At 39.3% G+C, this 17,642-nt stretch overlaps 1 protein-coding gene across 1 annotated transcript in view; it reads right to left on the bottom strand.

The window, feature by feature from the left end:
* LOC149250562 (uncharacterized) overlaps positions 1 to 16,709 on the bottom strand; it is a 218,209-nt gene extending 201,500 nt beyond the window's left edge. Inside the window, exon 1 of the mRNA XM_089459137.1 lies at positions 14,705 to 16,709. Within this exon, the coding sequence (XP_089315263.1) occupies positions 14,705 to 16,146 (1,442 nt within the window). The 5' untranslated portion in view covers positions 16,147 to 16,709. The remainder of the gene's footprint in view (positions 1 to 14,704) is intronic.
* Between the last annotated feature and the right edge of the window lie 933 nt (positions 16,710 to 17,642).

Here is a 17,642-nt window from a genome sequence, read left to right as displayed (position 1 = left end):
GCTCTGGGTGCTTGCTTTAACCCATAGAGGGCTTTCTTCAACCTGCAGACATAAGTGTCTCGATCTTGAACTTCAAATCCCAGAGGTTGTTCTACATACACCTCTTCCTTTATTGCACCATGCAGAAAAGCGGTCTTGACATCCATCTGATGAAGACTCCATCCTTGCGTAGCAGCAAGGGCTATGATGGATCGGATGGTGGTATATCGAGCCACAGGTGCAAATATATCGTCATAGTCAATTCCTTCCTTTTGAGAGAAGCCACGGGCAACAAATTTTGCCTTAAACTTTTCAGCACTCCCATCAGATCCATGTTTAATCTTGTAGAGCCATTTAGCGGTGACAACAGATTTGTCCTTCGGTCTCGGGACCACATCCCAGACATCATTCTTCATAATAGCCTCATATTCTTCATGCATAGCATCCTTCCAGACTTGATGCTTGATGGCTTCCTCAAAAGATCCAGGTTCAGATTGTATAATAGTACTCATGGCAGCTAGATACCCTTGGTATCTACACGGCTTCTTGCTTTCCCGGAATGTTCCCCTTGGGGCAGCATGACCCTCAGCATCTTCGAGGGTGTCCCTGAGCCATGATGGCCTATTTCCTAGAGAAGGGGAAGGATCAATAGGGTCCATTGGCCCTTCAACATCAGGCATAGTCTCATCCTGGGGTTCTTCCAGATTTCCAGGTCTTTCTTCATGGTTTTCTTCAGATCTAGGAAGATCTACTACTTTCTTCAGGGAAGCATCTTCGTCAAAAGTGACATCATGGCTTATCTCTACTTCCCTTTGACCAGGTACATAGACTCTATATGCCTTAGAAGTCTCACTGTAGCCCACAAACATTCCTTTCTTCCCAGTAGCATCCAGCTTACTTCTCTTTTCTTTCGGCACATGAAAATAGACAGGACATCCAAAAATTCTAAAATGTGAGACATCAGGTTTCTTACCAGAGGAAACCTCTTCGGGAGTTTTGGAGTCCAAAGCGGAATGAGGGCATCGGTTTTGAATGTACACAGCAGTATTTGCAGCTTCTCCCCACAGAAACTTTGGAAGACCCTGGTCACATAGCATGGCACGGGCAGCTTCCACAATAGTCCTATTCTTGCGTTCAGCAACACCATTCTGCTCAGGAGTATATGCAGTGGTAGTCTCCCTCTTAATGCCAACTTCTCTGCAAAAGTCTTTGAACTCATTTGACTCATATTCAGTGCCATTGTCAGTCCTCAAAATCTTGATCTTCTTTCCGGTCATATTTTCCACCAAGGCTTTGAAGGTACGGAACCACATGAAAGCCTCATCCTTCTTCTTCAAGAAGTATATCCAGGTTTTGCGAGAGAAGTCATCAGTAAATGTCATATAGTAAGAACATCCCCCCAGGGATGTTACAGGCAACATACCGGAAAGATCAGAATGGACCAGTTGCAATATCTCAGATGTCTTTGTGACACTTGAGGGGAAAGGTCCCCTTGTATGTTTTCCTTCAGCACAGCCCTTACATACACCTTTATGATTATTTCCAAAATCAGGCATCCCTGTCACCACCTTCCTTGCTTCGGGAAGAGCCTTGTAATGAAGGTGTCCAAATCTTCGGCGCCATAGTTCGGTTTGACGGATAGTATCACAAGTCATAGCTCCCAACGGACTCCCTCCAACCTGGTAGAGTGTACCAACTCTAAAACCAATTGAGATAGCTTCCTTGAAGCTCTTCTTCCACATGAGTACCTTTCCATCAGAGAAAGTTACATTGAAACCTTTGTCTTCCATGGCAGATACAGACACAAGGTTTTTCTTCAATTTGGGTACATAGAGTACATCTTGTAGATGGAGGACATGTCCTTGAGACAAGTGGAGGGTCACAGTCCTGGTCCCTTTCACAGGATAAGTGGCATTATCCCCAAGGATAATTTCTAGATTAGTATCCCTTTCAACCATGTCAGAAAGTGCTTCCTTGAATCCGGTGATGTGTCTTGAGGCACCACTATCGATTAGCCAGACATCCATAGTGTCGGGCGGAGATGCAGCTGAGAGAGCAGATATTAGAATATACTCATTTCTTTTATTAACAACATTAGACTCCTCATACCTGGTATTTCTGGTCCTTTTAGAAGGTGGATTGTTTCCTTCAAAGTGAGCCTTCCTCTTTCCTTTGGATTTGTCATTTCTTCGATTCCCATTCCTTCGGTTGTTGTTGTTGTCGTCACTATCGGGAGAATTCTTCTGGAAGGGGCATTCTCTAGCATAGTGTCCAGTCCTATGGCAGGTGAAACATTTACCCCCTTCTTTTGAGTCTTAGTCCTTCCTTTGTCCTTGGAACCACCAGAGTTCTTCTTTCGGGAATGAGCAACATAGGCAGCATTTCTTTCATTATCAAATTCCTTCATCCTTGTTTCTTCTTGCATACATCTAGACAGAAGCTCATCAAAGTTAGGGATGGTATTATTGTTGAGAATGGTAGTTGTGAATACTTGCCATTCATATGGAAGTCCTCCAAGTGCGGTGAGAACCATCTCACGATCAGCTATTGTCTCCCCAATAGCTAGCAAATTGTTCCTGGTTTCGGTCAACTTCATAAAGAAAGTTTGAATAGACTCGTCTCGGCCCTTCTTCATATTCTTCAACTTGTTCTTGAGGAATAGCACTTGGTTCACATTGTTTACTCGAAACATAAGTATCAGTTTGTCATACATCTCCTTGGATGTGCCTAGTTCAGATATGTAGGCAACCAGACTCTTATTTATGGATTCCCTGATCAGCAGCTTTGCTCTGATTTCTCCCTTCTTATACTTGTGTTTAACAGCAGCAGAGGCATTTGATGGAGGTTCTTGAATCTTCCCTGTCACATGATCTAGGAGATCATGATCTTCTAATTTGAGATCTAATAACATCTTCCAGGCATGGAAGTCATCACTTCCAGTCAGCTTGTCATTCTCCCTGAATTCAAGCTTAGAGGAATCCATTTCCTTCGATGATGATTGCTATAGATAGAGTTTGTCTTCACCTCAGCTCTGATACCATGTAAAGTTTTGTAGATGTTCTATGCTAAGAGCAATTTCACTTTTCTCACAGCAATCATACAAGTAGATAAGCAAAATGCAGATAGAACATATAAGCAGATCTTACAGAGGACAAATCAGAAACAAGAAAAATGTATGTGTTCGTTTCGGCGATCAACAGGATGCTTCAACCAGCAAAGTCTCCTTTGGTCAGCTAGCCCAGCATGTGTCACAACAACCCTCCAACCAGTAGATGAGTCAACCCAAGTCAGTTCTACAAAAGTAAACGCTGTCCTGAAAAGTCAATGCAGGGGCAGCAAGCTAAAAGTCAACGCAGTAGCAAAACGGTCAACCCTTTGACCTCGATTTTTGTGCCAGGTAGTACGGCCTTCAAAAATCGAACCTCCCACAAGTTTTCAGCTTGTTTGGACCAAGCGTTGACCAAAGTCAACGCTGGTCAAACTTCTGCGAAACCCTAGCAACAAAAACCCTAGCAGCAGAAAAATCCTCTTCGTCCTTCCCACGTGTGGCTGAAATTCGTCCTCCAGGTAGCTCGTACTTTTTAGGATGAGAGAGGAAGATGTGAGTTGTGTTGTGTTCAAATTCTCTCCAACTTTTCCTGTATATATATCCATCAATGAGGGTGTGTGACACATCTGTTGGGCATGTGAGCCTACATTACAAAACTGGCTGACCTTGCACATATAATTTATTAAGAATAATAAATTCAAAATATAAGTTCTGCTCATCGGATTAAGACTATTTTTATATGGATTTTACACCTCTCAGAAAGAGGAATCCAACAAAAATATTAGCCTCTTAATCTGAGCATCAGAACATGGAGTTTGGACCTAGTTGTCCAAATTTAACAAGAATTCATACAGAGACAAAAGTTCATATATGGGGAACTTTGGAAGGATTTAGTGTGCCTTGGTTTCAAAGATGACGCTGCCAAATGGTGGTTCTCACTTGACAACAAGCAATTGACCAAACGTTCAGATGCAGAATTTGAAAGAGTCCTTTTAGACAAATGGTCTCGTGCTAAAAAAAATGAGAATGAGACACGTAAGGGGTTATTTTCTATTGGTGTCTCCTTATTGCAGGTTCATGGATTGATTCAAAAAGAGAAGATGATTGTGTCTATAAATTCTAGTTGCAAGCATAATTTTATCAATGTTAATTTGGCAAAAAAATTGCAAGTTCCAGCCAAACACATTGAAAACACACAGGTTGATGATGAGGATGTTCAAGTTTATAAGGATTTGAAACTTTCTATGAATAAGTATGTGTTGCATGATGATTTTTATACTTCAGATATGGATAACATGGATGTTGTTTAAAAAGAAGAAAATTACATTGCAGGATATTTCCATTAAGCCACAAACAGAGACTAAGGCGACAGTAGCACAAAGCTCTAATGAAACTTACACATCAAATGATGAGCCTTTGATGATCGACAATCAAACACAAACAGAGGCTGAAGCAAAAAAGGTTACAGGTGCTAATACATCAGATGAGGGCTCAGTGGTTGAAGTAATATTGGAAAATAAGACACAACAGCAGGCACCACAACATGTACCAGATACCACTCAGGCTCCACCTTTGGTTAAAACTTCAGCATATCACCACCGACATCACCCCGCAAGAAAACAACCAACAAGATGGCAGCGAATTAGCCACAAGGACAACAACCCCCACATGATAGATAGAGAAGAGCAGCGATCCACCTACTACACATCAACACAAAAGAGCCGCCATGGTCAACTTCCATCTCAAGCGAGCGAGGCACCAGTTGGATCGAGGGTTCACCTTTCTCTTGGATGGCTAGATGCAGATGCATGGTACTAGTGGACTACTCTTTTGAGTAGATCTTATTATTTGTGTTCTTCCCATGTTTCGAGGACGAAACATGTTAAGGGGGGTGGAATGTAGTATACCTAAGGGGGATAATATGGGGTACAAAGGGAGGTACCCAATGGAATAATAATGGGATGAGCAATAGTAATAAATAAGGTGGTTAACCCGTATCATGTAAGGGACCACAAGTAGTTAGTAATAATGTAATAAGCCCATGGTATTAGATAGATGGTATTGAGGGAACCATGGTAATGACCCATGGTATTATATGTATGAGGCCTATATAGAGGTTAGAGACTCCACATTGAGAGATGTCAAGGAATATTGTATGAACAGGCATATGGCTTGTGGAGTGCTCTCCTTCCTTAAGGAGTGAATGTATGGTGTTGCCTTACCTTAAAGGGTTTGATATCAATAAAGAGAAGCATTTCTATATTTAGATCTTATTATTCTTGGGTTTATTTCTATTGTCTTATATTTTCAAATCAGATCTATAACAAGGGGCATCTCCAATGCGGACATTCTTCCCCTTCCTTTGCCCCTTCCTTGTTGCCCTTAATTCAGCCATGAATGCTGTAAAAATATAAAGACAAAATGCACAAATTTGTAAAACAAATGCACATGCAAATTGTTGTAGTAAAAATGCAAAAAATAGAGAGAAAATACACTTACCTGTTGCTTGAATCGCCTCCAAAATGCTCACACACCCTTTTCTCTTTGCTCTCACACACCCACAGCAAGAGAGAATGACTATTGTGAAGTTAGAATGGGCCAAATCGGCCTTTTATGGCCGCGCAAAAGTCAAAAAAGCGTGACACATGTCTTGGAATCAGAACACGATCCGGAGGACACGTGTCCCACCGAATCGTGTTTGATTCACCCGATTCGGGACACATGAGGCCTAGGCAACGAATCTGGTTTCTTAGCCTGAAACCCTAAGAGGAAAACCCTTTAGATTTGTGGATGTAAAGTTCATTTAACATTCTTTGGGTTATTTTTGTTGTTTGTGTAAATTTCAAAATTATATAAAAAGAGGAAAAAATAGATTTACATAAATCCGAAGTTTAGGGTTTTATGCATCTAAGGAACATCTAACTCTAGAAATAGCACTAATTCCATATACTAGAAAGCTTTGTCAAGCATCATCTTCTTTTCTACTTGTGGAAATCATCTATGAACAAAAGCATGGGGTGGCAATGGGCTCACCCTTATAAACGGTTGTTGCTAACATGTACATGGAACATTTTGAAAAAATATCTCTAAGTTCTTTTCCATTCACCCCTAAGGAATAGAAAAGATACCTAGTTGACATTTTCGCAAAATGGTGTCATGGAATTGACAAACTTGAAGAATTTCTATCTCATATCAATAACCTTTCAAAACACATCAAATTCACTATCAAAATTGAAAAAGACAACCAATTACCCTTCCTTGATATACTTCTCACTAAAAAGAAGAATGGAAAGCCAAGGTTTCAAGTTTTCAAAAAGAAAACACACACTGATAGATATCTCCATGCAAACTCCCACCACCATCCCAAACAAAAAGCTAGCATCATAAAAACCCTTGCCATGAGAGCATCCAGAGCTTCTAACCCTAAACATTTAAATCAAGAACTTGATCACCTTCGCAATGTTTTTGAAAGAAGTGGATACCACAGAAGCGTCATAAACAAAGCCATTCATCAAACCTTAAACAAAAATCAACCTAAAAACCCTTTAAATATCCCTAAAATCACCCTGCCTTACATCAAAGGAACCACTGACAAAATTGCAAGAATCCTAAATAATCAAGATATCAGTGTTGCTTTCACCCCTCCTAATACCATTAGTAAAATAATTGGCTCCATCAAAGATTTTGTTGACCCAAAGCAACATAAGTGAGTTTATTTAAATCCAATTCACATTGGAGTTTTAGGAAGATCAACTGGCATTAGGTTGAAAGAACACACCGCTGACATAATAAGAAATAGAGCTTCTAAATGAGCCCTAGCTGAACATGCATGCTCCTCCTCACACCATATTTGTATAGAAAATGCCAAGCTCATCCAAAAAGAAGACCATTATTTAAAAAGAAAGGTTAAAGAAGCCCTTGAAATTGAAAAAAGAACCAACATTATGAACAAGGATGACGGTTTAAATCTCAACAACACCTGGAAACCATTATTGAGAAAATTTAATAAAAAGTTGACTTGTTAATACATTCCACAATACAACTATTAATAAGCTCTATAATGTTCATATTGTAGACATCTCAATGAAAGTTGTGATCCCTGAAGATGGTCTCACCTGGAAGACCGAAATGTTGGGCTAAAAAATCTTTTCACAGGTTCTTTCCTCAATAAATAGAATTACTTATTTCACATTTAAAAGACTCTGATGGTAAATTCTAAAGCTAATCTTGATAAACCCGAGGGAGAATTCACCTTGTGATTCAAGTTCATGTCAGTTACATTGCCACCTTATGATTCAAGTTCATGTCAGTTACACTGCCACACTTGTTGTGCACTTGATTCAAAACGATTTGTGTTCTTATTTCATTATATATCATAAAAAATCCTACCTAAAAATCCAAGTTGTCATGTTTTAAGGTTGAAATATATTTCCTGTATTGACATTTCTCTAACTTCAAATCTAGAAATTTGCACTAAATCACTCATAAAACAGATTGCAAGGTCAAGGAAAGCCCAAGTTTCACCTTGGACTTGCCCTTAACCAAGCACATAATTGATTTGCACCTAGAAGCACATCACATAAGATCAATTGGTATTGAACGATTTCATCTTTTGTGGCCATTATTAGCTTAGAGTGGTTTCTTTTCCTAGTTACTTTTTCTACATGTTATTGTATAGGGATGTTAATCAAACTATTGTATATCCGAGTTTTGCTTTCTTGCATACTCTATAAATCAGATTTGGCACTAATCCACTAGTTCCGAACTCTTAACATATCTAAGTAGATCATTGTTGTCTATGCATTAAATCCCTTGTTTATTCAAATCCTTGTCTTATACTATTGCTATATATCTTATAGAATTCATATATTGAAGTATATCATCGCTCTCACAGACTACATAACTAATCAAGATTTACTTGAAACTCTATTATTGATATATTAGGAATACCAATAATCGAGATTTACTTAAAACTTAAAACACTACTATTAATATATTAGGGATACCCCCATTGGCCTTGGAGAGTCGAACAAAAGTGAAAGGGAAGTTGTGTTGAGGTGACAATGGCACAATTCCCATCTATTACCCAAAGATGACATCCATGGTTGGACTTTCTACTTAGATGTTGGTTTATGCAGTAACACTTTCCAAATCTTATGAAGATGTAACAAAATCATTAAACCCTTAAAAGAAATACAATGAATGAAATTAATATAAGTCAAGTCCACTTTTTCATATTAGGAAAGTGAAATCCATTGTTGGTAGAGTTGAACAGTGTAGAATAGGCATTCAAAGATTGATAGGAGAATGGAGTGATTTCTATATATGGTGGATTGTAGGCAATAATACATATACAAAAGAATAAGAGGTATGATCCATAGGTACGGGCTAATCAAATAAGAGTACGCTTCTATATATTTTCTACTCTAAGAGGTTTCAATTATATATTTACATATACAACAGGAAGAGAATTCTCAATGGGGAAACTAGGTTTTGACATGGCACATGCTTATTCATGAAGCCCAAGTTCCTAGAATTTTAACTAACAAATCTACTATTCATTATAATTCCAGTTAAAGTTATGCCTCTTAAATTCTCTTCGACTTACGGCACCTAGGCATTGTTGAAAAGATAGGTGATGCTAATCAATGAATGAATTGAATTGATTTATAATGAGCAATGAAGCTCAATAAATAATACAACTGTATTTATAGAAACAACAAGTTTCTACTGAGAAAGTAGAAACAGCAAGTTTCTACTAAGAATATAGAAACAACAAGTTTCTAACAAGAAACTACTAATTACAATCACAAATGAGCATTAAACACTAAAATAGCATTATTCTAATACCCTCCCTTAATGCTCAATCTATTTACAACACTTATAGACCCTCTGAATTTTACAAACTTATCAGGACCAAGAGACTTGGTCAAGATGTCTGTTGGCTACTCCATTGTGGGAACATACAGCAACTGAATGGATCCGTCTTCAACAAGCTGTCGAATGTAGTGACAATGGGTTTCCACATGCTTTGTTCATTCATGGAAGACTGGATTCTTGGCGAGTTTGAGCACTCCCTGATTATCACATAACAAGGGAGTAGGACCTGCCTGGGAAACATGCATATCCGCAAGCATATGTCGAAGCCAAACTGCCTCACAAGATGCCTTAACTGCTCCCCGATACTCTGCTTCTGTTGGGGAGAGAGCCACTACCTGTCACTTCTTACTAGTCCATGTGACAGCACTGGATCCCAGACTAAACACACACCCAGCTGTAGATTTACAGTCATCAACCGAACCAACCCAGTCTAAATCTGTGTAACCACTGAGTGTAGGATCTAAACTCCGACTGTATAGAAGTCCATAATCAGGAGTGCCTCTTACATAACGCAGCACACGTTTTGCTACTATCCAATGATCAGCCTTAGGAGCTGACATGAAGCGTGAAATGTAACTCACTGCAAAACTGATATCAGGTCTAGTGGCAGTAAGGTAGATGAGGTTGCCCACTAATTGCCTGAATAAAGCTTCATCCACAAGTGGTGAGGATGACTGAGCTAAAAGTTTGAGCCCTGGTTCCATAGGAGTCCTAGCAGGTTTGCAATCCTGCATTTTGACACTATCCACAAGATTTCTCGCATACTTGGACTGAGAGAGAAATATGTTGTTCTCAGTCTGCCAGACTTCCACCCCCAAACAATAATGAAGGAGTCCCAAATCTGTCATATCAAAAGTGCTGCACAAATCCTATTTGATCCCATGGATCAAATGTGCTGAATTGCCAGCAATGATAAGATCATCCACATAGACAAACACAAACAGAATATCATCACCAGTATGTTTGATATACAGGTTTGCATCAGATGGACTCCGCTGAAAGCCATGATCTATTAGGTACTTGTCAATTTTCATGTACCAAGCCCGAGGGGCTTGTTTAAGACCATAGAGTGCTTTGACTAATCTACAAACTTTCTGTTCTTAACCGGCAACCTTGAATCCTGGAGGCTGCGTCATGTAGACTTCTTCCTGTAAGTCACCATTCAAAAAAGCACTCTTTACATCCATCTGATGGACTTTCCAATTGAACTGAGCTGCTAAGGCAAGGACAAGCCGTATGGTACTCATCTTGGTTGTAGTAGCAAAGGTCTCCTCATAGTCTATGCCTTCCTTCTGTGAGAACCCTCGAGCAACAAGGCAAGCCTTATACTTGTCTAGGGTTCCGTCAGCTTTGTAATTCACTTATACACCCATTTGCAGCTAATGGACTTTTTCCCTGCAGCAAGATCAGAAAGGGTCCAAGTGTGATTCTTCTGAAGACTCTGGAATTCAGTTTCCATAGCTTATTCCCACTCAGGTGTACCCTTAGCCTCTGAATAGGTTTGAGGCTCAAAAATACTGTGTAGGTTAGCCATAAGAGCAAAATTTATTGTAGACTGTTGTTTGCTCTTATTTCTAGAAGTTCTACCTTCAAGGAGCTCATTATCCCTGACACAAGTCCCTCCCGAGATAGCTGAGAGAGATACTGAATGTTTAGATGCCCATATCTCTGATGCCACAGAGTATTGATGGGAGAAACACGAGCTGCTAGAGCCACTTCTGGAGAATCACCAGTGTCAAGAAGCCTATATAGACCATGATCCTCTAGGCCAACAGCAACCATAAGACGAGTTTCCCTGTCAATAATGGAACACTTGTGCGCACTGAACACTATATCAAGCTCAGGAGAGTTCCTCGTAATCTAGCTAACAGACAACAGATTAAGTTCCATACCAGGAACATAGTACACATTTAGGAAGATGAGTGTGCGCCCATCAGACTAGATCTGAACTGTACCTCTGCCAACCACTGTGTACTCTTCACCTCCGCCGAATACCACAGAATCACTGAAAGATGAGAATTTAGTAAACCAGTCACGCCTGTGAGAGAAATGACATGATGCACCAGAGTCAATGTACCAAGCAGAAGACGGGGCATGATCTGAGGACCTCTTAGCCATAAAGGCGTAAAAAGCAGATTCCTTCTGCTCGGAATGTTCTGCAACATTCACTTGCTGATGAGACCCTCCCTGCTTCTTTTGTTCAAAAGCAATTCTCTGTTGGCAATCTTTCTTCATGTGGCTGAACTTGTGACAGTAATTACACTCCACATCTTTCTTTTAGCAGGATCAGAAGGCTAAGAAGAACCTTTCTGCTGAAAGAACTAAGAGGACTGATATTTGGCAGCAAAAGCGTTTTTTGAGGAGGCTGATGAAGCACCACTACCAAACTGTTGTTTCCAACGATCCTGCTGCATGAGTTTGGTGCATAACTCCGGAAACTTCAAATCAACATTAGTGGAGGTAATGTTGAGTGTTTCTATGAAGTGCTCATAAGGTTTTGGTAGACTTTTCAGAGTGATGACTACCATATCTTCTTCCACAATGGTCCGCCCAATGGCTTCGAGCTGATCTCGAATGTCTTTAATCTTGTTAAGATGTTCCTATAAAGACATATGTTCGTCCATCATGATGGAGAACAACTGATTCTTTAGAAAGAAAGCTCTGCTCTTGTCAGATGTCTCGTGCAATTCCTTCAAATGTTGCCAGATTTCGGCAGCTGTCTTGCCGGAAGGAATTTGTGGTAACTAATCATCAGTCACAGAGAGTTTGAGAAGCATAACAGCCTCTCGATTTCAATCATCAAACTTAACCTGATTTGTACCAGGTGTACCAGGACTGAGCTCTTTTCCCAAAAAGAGTTGGTCAAGACGCCTATATTCAAAAATGGTCAACATTCTCTGTTTCCAGATGTTATAATTGGTGTGATTAAAGTGTTGACTGCCTTCCAACATCAGGTTGGTTAGCGAGGCCATCTACACGTTTCCTAAGAGGCTGACCCTGACAAAATCTGACAGGTGTTGGTGCAATATGAAAGAGAACCGTAATGAAAAAAAAAACTCGACCCTTGTAACCAGCCTTAGTAATATCTGCCTCCTGTTGTCTCTTTGATGCCACGAACCTACACAAAGATGATCCGATGCCCAGATCAAGCTTCAGTCTTGATGCGCTGCCACAGAACTGCCTCAGGCAATGTTACAAAGGTGAACTGATATCACAAATAGGCCTCAAATTTAAGGCCACTGTACGGCAATTAAATGCCTAACTCCTAGAAATTCATGCCACTCAACCTGTAATAAATGTGTTGAATCTACCTTGATTTCAACACTGTCAGACCAGCATTAATTGCTCTGAATTTTGTGTTATAGTTTGACAAAACCTCCTCGAAGATCTTGCTGGAATATACCCTGTTAGATTTGGAAGTGTCTCTGACAGGTTGAATTTCTACCTCAAAATTCACACAAACAGACTTCTCTTCTTGCCTAGAAAACCATGTTGGAATCTTCCGCCTGTAAATTCTAGGATTGCGTGCTTGCTCTTGCCTGACCTTAAATAATTCTACGAATTTTCGTCTATTCCATTGTCTGATTGCCCAGCTTATAACTTAGAGTTGCACACGTCAGCGAGTCTCAATGTCTTTGTGATGTTTTAATTCAACCTGTGATGATGAATTTTGTTAGCAATAAGGTGTCGCTTGTTAATGGATTAGAGATCCTCTCAGAAAACTTGTAACAAGACTACTCAAACACCAACTAATTCTTGTAGCAAATCTATGCATATTCTTCACTCAAAAAAAAAACTCATGACTTCACCTTGAGCATGGGTTCCTTTGGCGACCGACAGATGTGTAACTCAACCCCAATTTACTGCAATACCCAGTACTATCGGTGAGTTGAAAAGGTGTACTGTCGATGAGTTGAAAAGGTGATCAACCGCCAATTCGCGTTAGAGACGCATGGAGTTTAAACATAACCGAATAAGCCAGGTTGTTTGAAAGGAATTCCAGTTGCAGATCGATAAACGGTGGCCTATTGCACACCCTCCTGCAGTGACTCATCCGTTGCCATGAGCGTCTGCCAGGGGCGTAGCGCTAACGGGACGGTGTTGAGCATGGTAAGCCCCGAGATCGAATGCAAGTTTCCGTCAATAATCCAGTCAACCGGTGTCAAGCGGAGAAGAGTGTCTTGATGTCTCTGGGTGCAGTCGCAACAGGAGCTCGACAATGGATCGTACACGTTGGGGAACTTCACCAGTGACCGCTACAACTGAAGCGAATCCAAATATTTTTATCCACTGGCCACTTATTCACGCCTTCCAAATGCAGAATACGCCCGGCCACTCGAATCCAAGTCTTCAGAAAATGCTCCACAATGCTAAATCTCGATGAAAACCAGAAAAGGGTCCCGATTTCAATTACCAAGCCGTCCAAAAAATTCATTCTCTGCTCAAAAGACCATCAGAGACAAAGCTCAACGGAAGAAACAGAGACGCTAACCCTCGGGGGTAAAACAGTTCCGAACGTGGCCACGATAACGAGGGGCGTTGTCTGAGCACTCTACAGTTCGGACAGGCCGCGATGCCCAACGCTTCCGGAAAAAATTCAAACCACTAGAGAGCAATTTCGAAATGAAACACGAAAATTTTCAAACAGTGAAAAATTATTTCGAAAAAAATACCTGAGCCCTGATACCATAATCAATGAATGAATTGAATTGATTTACAATGAGCAGTGAAGTTCAATAAATAATACAATTGTATTTACAGAAACAGCAAGTTTCTACTAAGAAAGTAGAAACAGCTAGTTTCTACTAAGAAAGTAGAAACAGCTAGTTTCTACTAAGAAAGTAGAAACAGCTAGTTTCTACTAAGAATATAGAAACAACAAGTTTCTAACAAGAAACTGCTAATTGCAATCACAGATGAGCATTAAACACTAAAATAGCATTATTCTAATGGGAGACTTATTTTGTCAAAGGATGAACATTGTCCACTTAATACTTATTTAAGAATATCTATTGAGGTCAATCACAATATGTGCTTGACTAAAGAAGTAATTATGCAATTTGGAGCCCTTAAATGAACGAAGGTATTTGTTTATGAGAATGGTATTACATTATGAGAGTATTGGTATACAATGCACATTCTAGAATATTGGAAACTAATATCACTTTGGAGTAAATTTGCATAATTTAAAAACACTTGTAAAAGAGAAAGATATTGAAAGTGAAAAAAATCATAATAGACACATGTATATACGGATCAAAAGGACTTGTCGATTGAGAAATTTTAAGAAATTCAAGATGAGCTAAAGAAGGCAAATATTTTAGAGAATGAAGAAAACAACTAATAAATAGCAAGGGTAGGATAAATTTTTAAGGAAAAGGTCACTCGAGGAAAACAAGAATGTCAAAACTGTCCCCAATTCAAAGTTACAGCTAAACAAAGTTCAAAAGGGCGAAACTGGTGGAGCTTCAAATGGTTCAGCTAAGAAGAACAAATAGATCAAAGTGTCAAGCAAGAAGAAAAAGAAGTGTTAAAAGATCAGATGCTGGTAAGATAGAGTCAAATATGGTTGATAATTTAAAAATGTCAGACAAACTTGAGTGCACTTTGAATGATTAATCTACAAGATATTTTTTTTCTAGAAATAAGATGTTTATAAGCCCATCAGTTTACTATGTGCAGAAATAGGAAATGAGCAAAATATGATATTTTGTTCTAAAAATGCATGTTTATATTATTATAAGCCCGTCAGTTTACCATGTAAAGAAATAAGAGATGAGAGAAATAGGATAATACCTTATATACTTGCGGCATTCAATTAAAAATCGACAATCCTTTTTCCTCACACCTAGTAACAACTTCCAGCCTTTGGGAAGTCCTTCACCAAAGTCTTCAGCATCCACAATCTTACGTCTCTTCCTTTTAGATGCCCATTGTCCACCTACTTTATCAAAAAAATCTTGCAATTCAGCTTCTGTTTCTAAAGGTGCAAATTTTCTTTTCAATTGAGCCACAAAAGGCTCTTGAGCAACGATTGAACAACCCTTTGCACCAACATCAGCATCTTTGTGTGGCAATCCATGGTTCACATCTGCTACTTTTTTGTCAGTAAGAGAGTTATTCACAATATTGTCCTGCATAGATATAGTAACTGTTGTGTCAGTATGGCCAGTTTCACTGAAAGTTTTATCATCTGTACTTCCCACTGTTTTTGTATCATTATCGTTGCAATCATCCACAGTAGTACTATCCTTAATAGACGTTGGTGTTTTCATAGCAATTTGTTCTTCTGCATTTGCAAATGCCTTCCTTCTTGCATCCTCTTTTGTTCTCATCCTCTTTTTCGGTCTATGGATGCTGTCATCCGCTATAGCCCTACTCCTGTCTACGTCCAAAGCTGTCTTTGACTCCATCTCTGTATCTAAGATCCTAGAATCTTTCGACTCCATCTGCGTATCAGGAATCCGAGCATCCTTAGACTCTGTAAGTGTATCTGGAGTCATAGTATCCTTCGACTCCGTAAGTGTATCTGAAATCCTAGCATCCGAGATTTCCCGTTCTGCATTGCCATTAAATTGTTCATTATGTGTTCCCTGGATGATTGCACTCAGACCTTCAGTCTCCATTTCAGGATTCCTTACGACCAACTGTGTACAGTCCCCTGGCTCGGGACCAGAATCCTGTTTCTCATTACAACTTTGTATGTTGTGGGTGGCATTTGACGAAGGATCGCTACCACTTTCTGAGTTAAGAGGAGGGTTTGACAACTGTAATATGGGTGCTTTTTCTTTTTGAATTTCATCCCCGGCGGCAATTTTACATGCCAAGGAACGATCTCCTTTCATGAACAGCCCCTTCAGCAGCTCCAAGATCTGACCGTTATCCTTTACATCAGATCCATTAGCAGGTTTCCTTCGTATGGTCGGTGATATCCCAACTTCAACAGAGTGTCTCGACACACTAAGAAGCCCAGTTCTGCGTCTTGAAAGACCTCCAAGTTCCTCTTTTCTCTGAGAAAACCGCAGTCTCGAATATGTTTGCTTGCGACTACCGGCACTTTCATTAAATATAGAGCGGTCTATCTTAGGTATTACAATATCCTTGAGCTGTAGTTCTGTGTCCTCGTCTGACCACTGGGCTGCGCAATTGATCTCATCTTGAGACAGAAACCGTAAATCTATGACAGGAATTTTGCGAAACTCTGGATGGCTATGGCCTTCATCCATGGCAAGCGCCATCAGAAAAAAAAAATCTCTTTTATTCTGATGTTCAGAGCTTCAGAAGAACTTGGGATTACAGTGATCCTTCCAATGTTGAAACAATCGAAGAACAATCCTCTCCTGAAAACTGCTAACCTCTACCTTGGAGCTTCAGTTGATTACCACATAGTTATAATTCCGTTTTACTACAGCATAAACACGAAGCCATAAACCGTCGTGTAGAAATGAATCACAGCATAAACCCTCACCTGGAGAGCTCCAAAGCCACGTCAAAATCCGCCAGAGCTCCAAGCCGAGGATTCGAACACAGCACTCTCAAAGCAGCAGTTGGTCAAAATGGACATAATAGCATTTCCACCCGTTAGCAGTCTGGCGCGAGTGGAAATCAGCTCAGCACGCGAGCTTCGCTAATTAACACCAGAAACCACGAAATATAAAGTTGAATTCATAGGTTTAATACGTGGTGTGGGTCCATGGTGTTGAGCGCGAAGCTTCAACAGGTGGATGCGAGGGATTTTTCCGCGTGCCCCTGATTATTGACGTGATGATCGAATTCCACAGCAAGGGTTTTTTCTCGTGTTCCTTATTGACCTGATAATTAATTTCCGCGGCTATGTAACCCTTGCTCGTATGGTAAGGCTTAATTGATTTAGAGAGTTCGATTCATTAAAGATGATTTAGGGTTTTGTTTATTGATAATCGTTGCATGGGATGATTGTTGAGGCAGGGTTTCATTTATTAAGCAGAGTTGTGTGTGGTCATTTTGTAGTGGTTACGGTTTCTTTCTTTTTTATTTAATAATGAATTTATAGAGCTATGTCATTCTATTTCCATACCTTTATAGCCTTTATATTCATATGGTTAATTTTAATCACTTAGAGAGCTCAAGTCCCTAAGATGGTTTAGGGTTTTATTTATTAACATGAATTATATGGGTCATTTCAAGGTGCTACATTGAGATGGTTAAGGGTTTATTTTATTAAGATGATTTGTACGAGGTCATCTTGAAGTAGTAGTTGCATATATATGTCAATATTTATAGTAAAAATAAAAAATAAAAACGTAAAAAAGAAATTTGTTATGCCTCCATTTAATTTAATGGAGAGGCAATAACTCAAGTGATGGGATGTATATCTTGCCCTCTACTTACTAGTTTCAAATTTTCAATGAGACTTGGATCTTTAAAAAAAATAAAAAAAATGTTTAAATCTCTGGAAAAATTTATACAAACTTATAGATGATTCAGATACTGGTGATCAGGGATCTAAAAGTGGTATCTATCACAGTGAAGTCCTCAAATTGTTGATCTCGAACAAAGCAAGAGTGATTAAAGGAGATTTGGATCTTTGTGATAAGATAATAAAAGTAGGTGATAAAAAGAAATAAAGAGTTGTATTAATAGTGTAAAGAGATTAAAATTTTATTAAAATATATTTATATTTTATTTTTTATATTTTTTTGTTTTCTAAGTTTTGTGAGTCTTGAGATGATTGTATACTTAATTTTTGGCTTTA

This window comes from Pinus tabuliformis, chromosome 7, assembly GCF_031772625.1.
Source record: "Pinus tabuliformis cultivar Carrire ecotype Pingquan chromosome 7, CPIR1, whole genome shotgun sequence".
NCBI classification, from domain to species: Eukaryota; Viridiplantae; Streptophyta; class Pinopsida; order Pinales; family Pinaceae; genus Pinus; species Pinus tabuliformis.
Note: the sequence above shows the minus strand (reverse complement) of the source record. Positions and strands in the feature narration are given on the sequence as shown.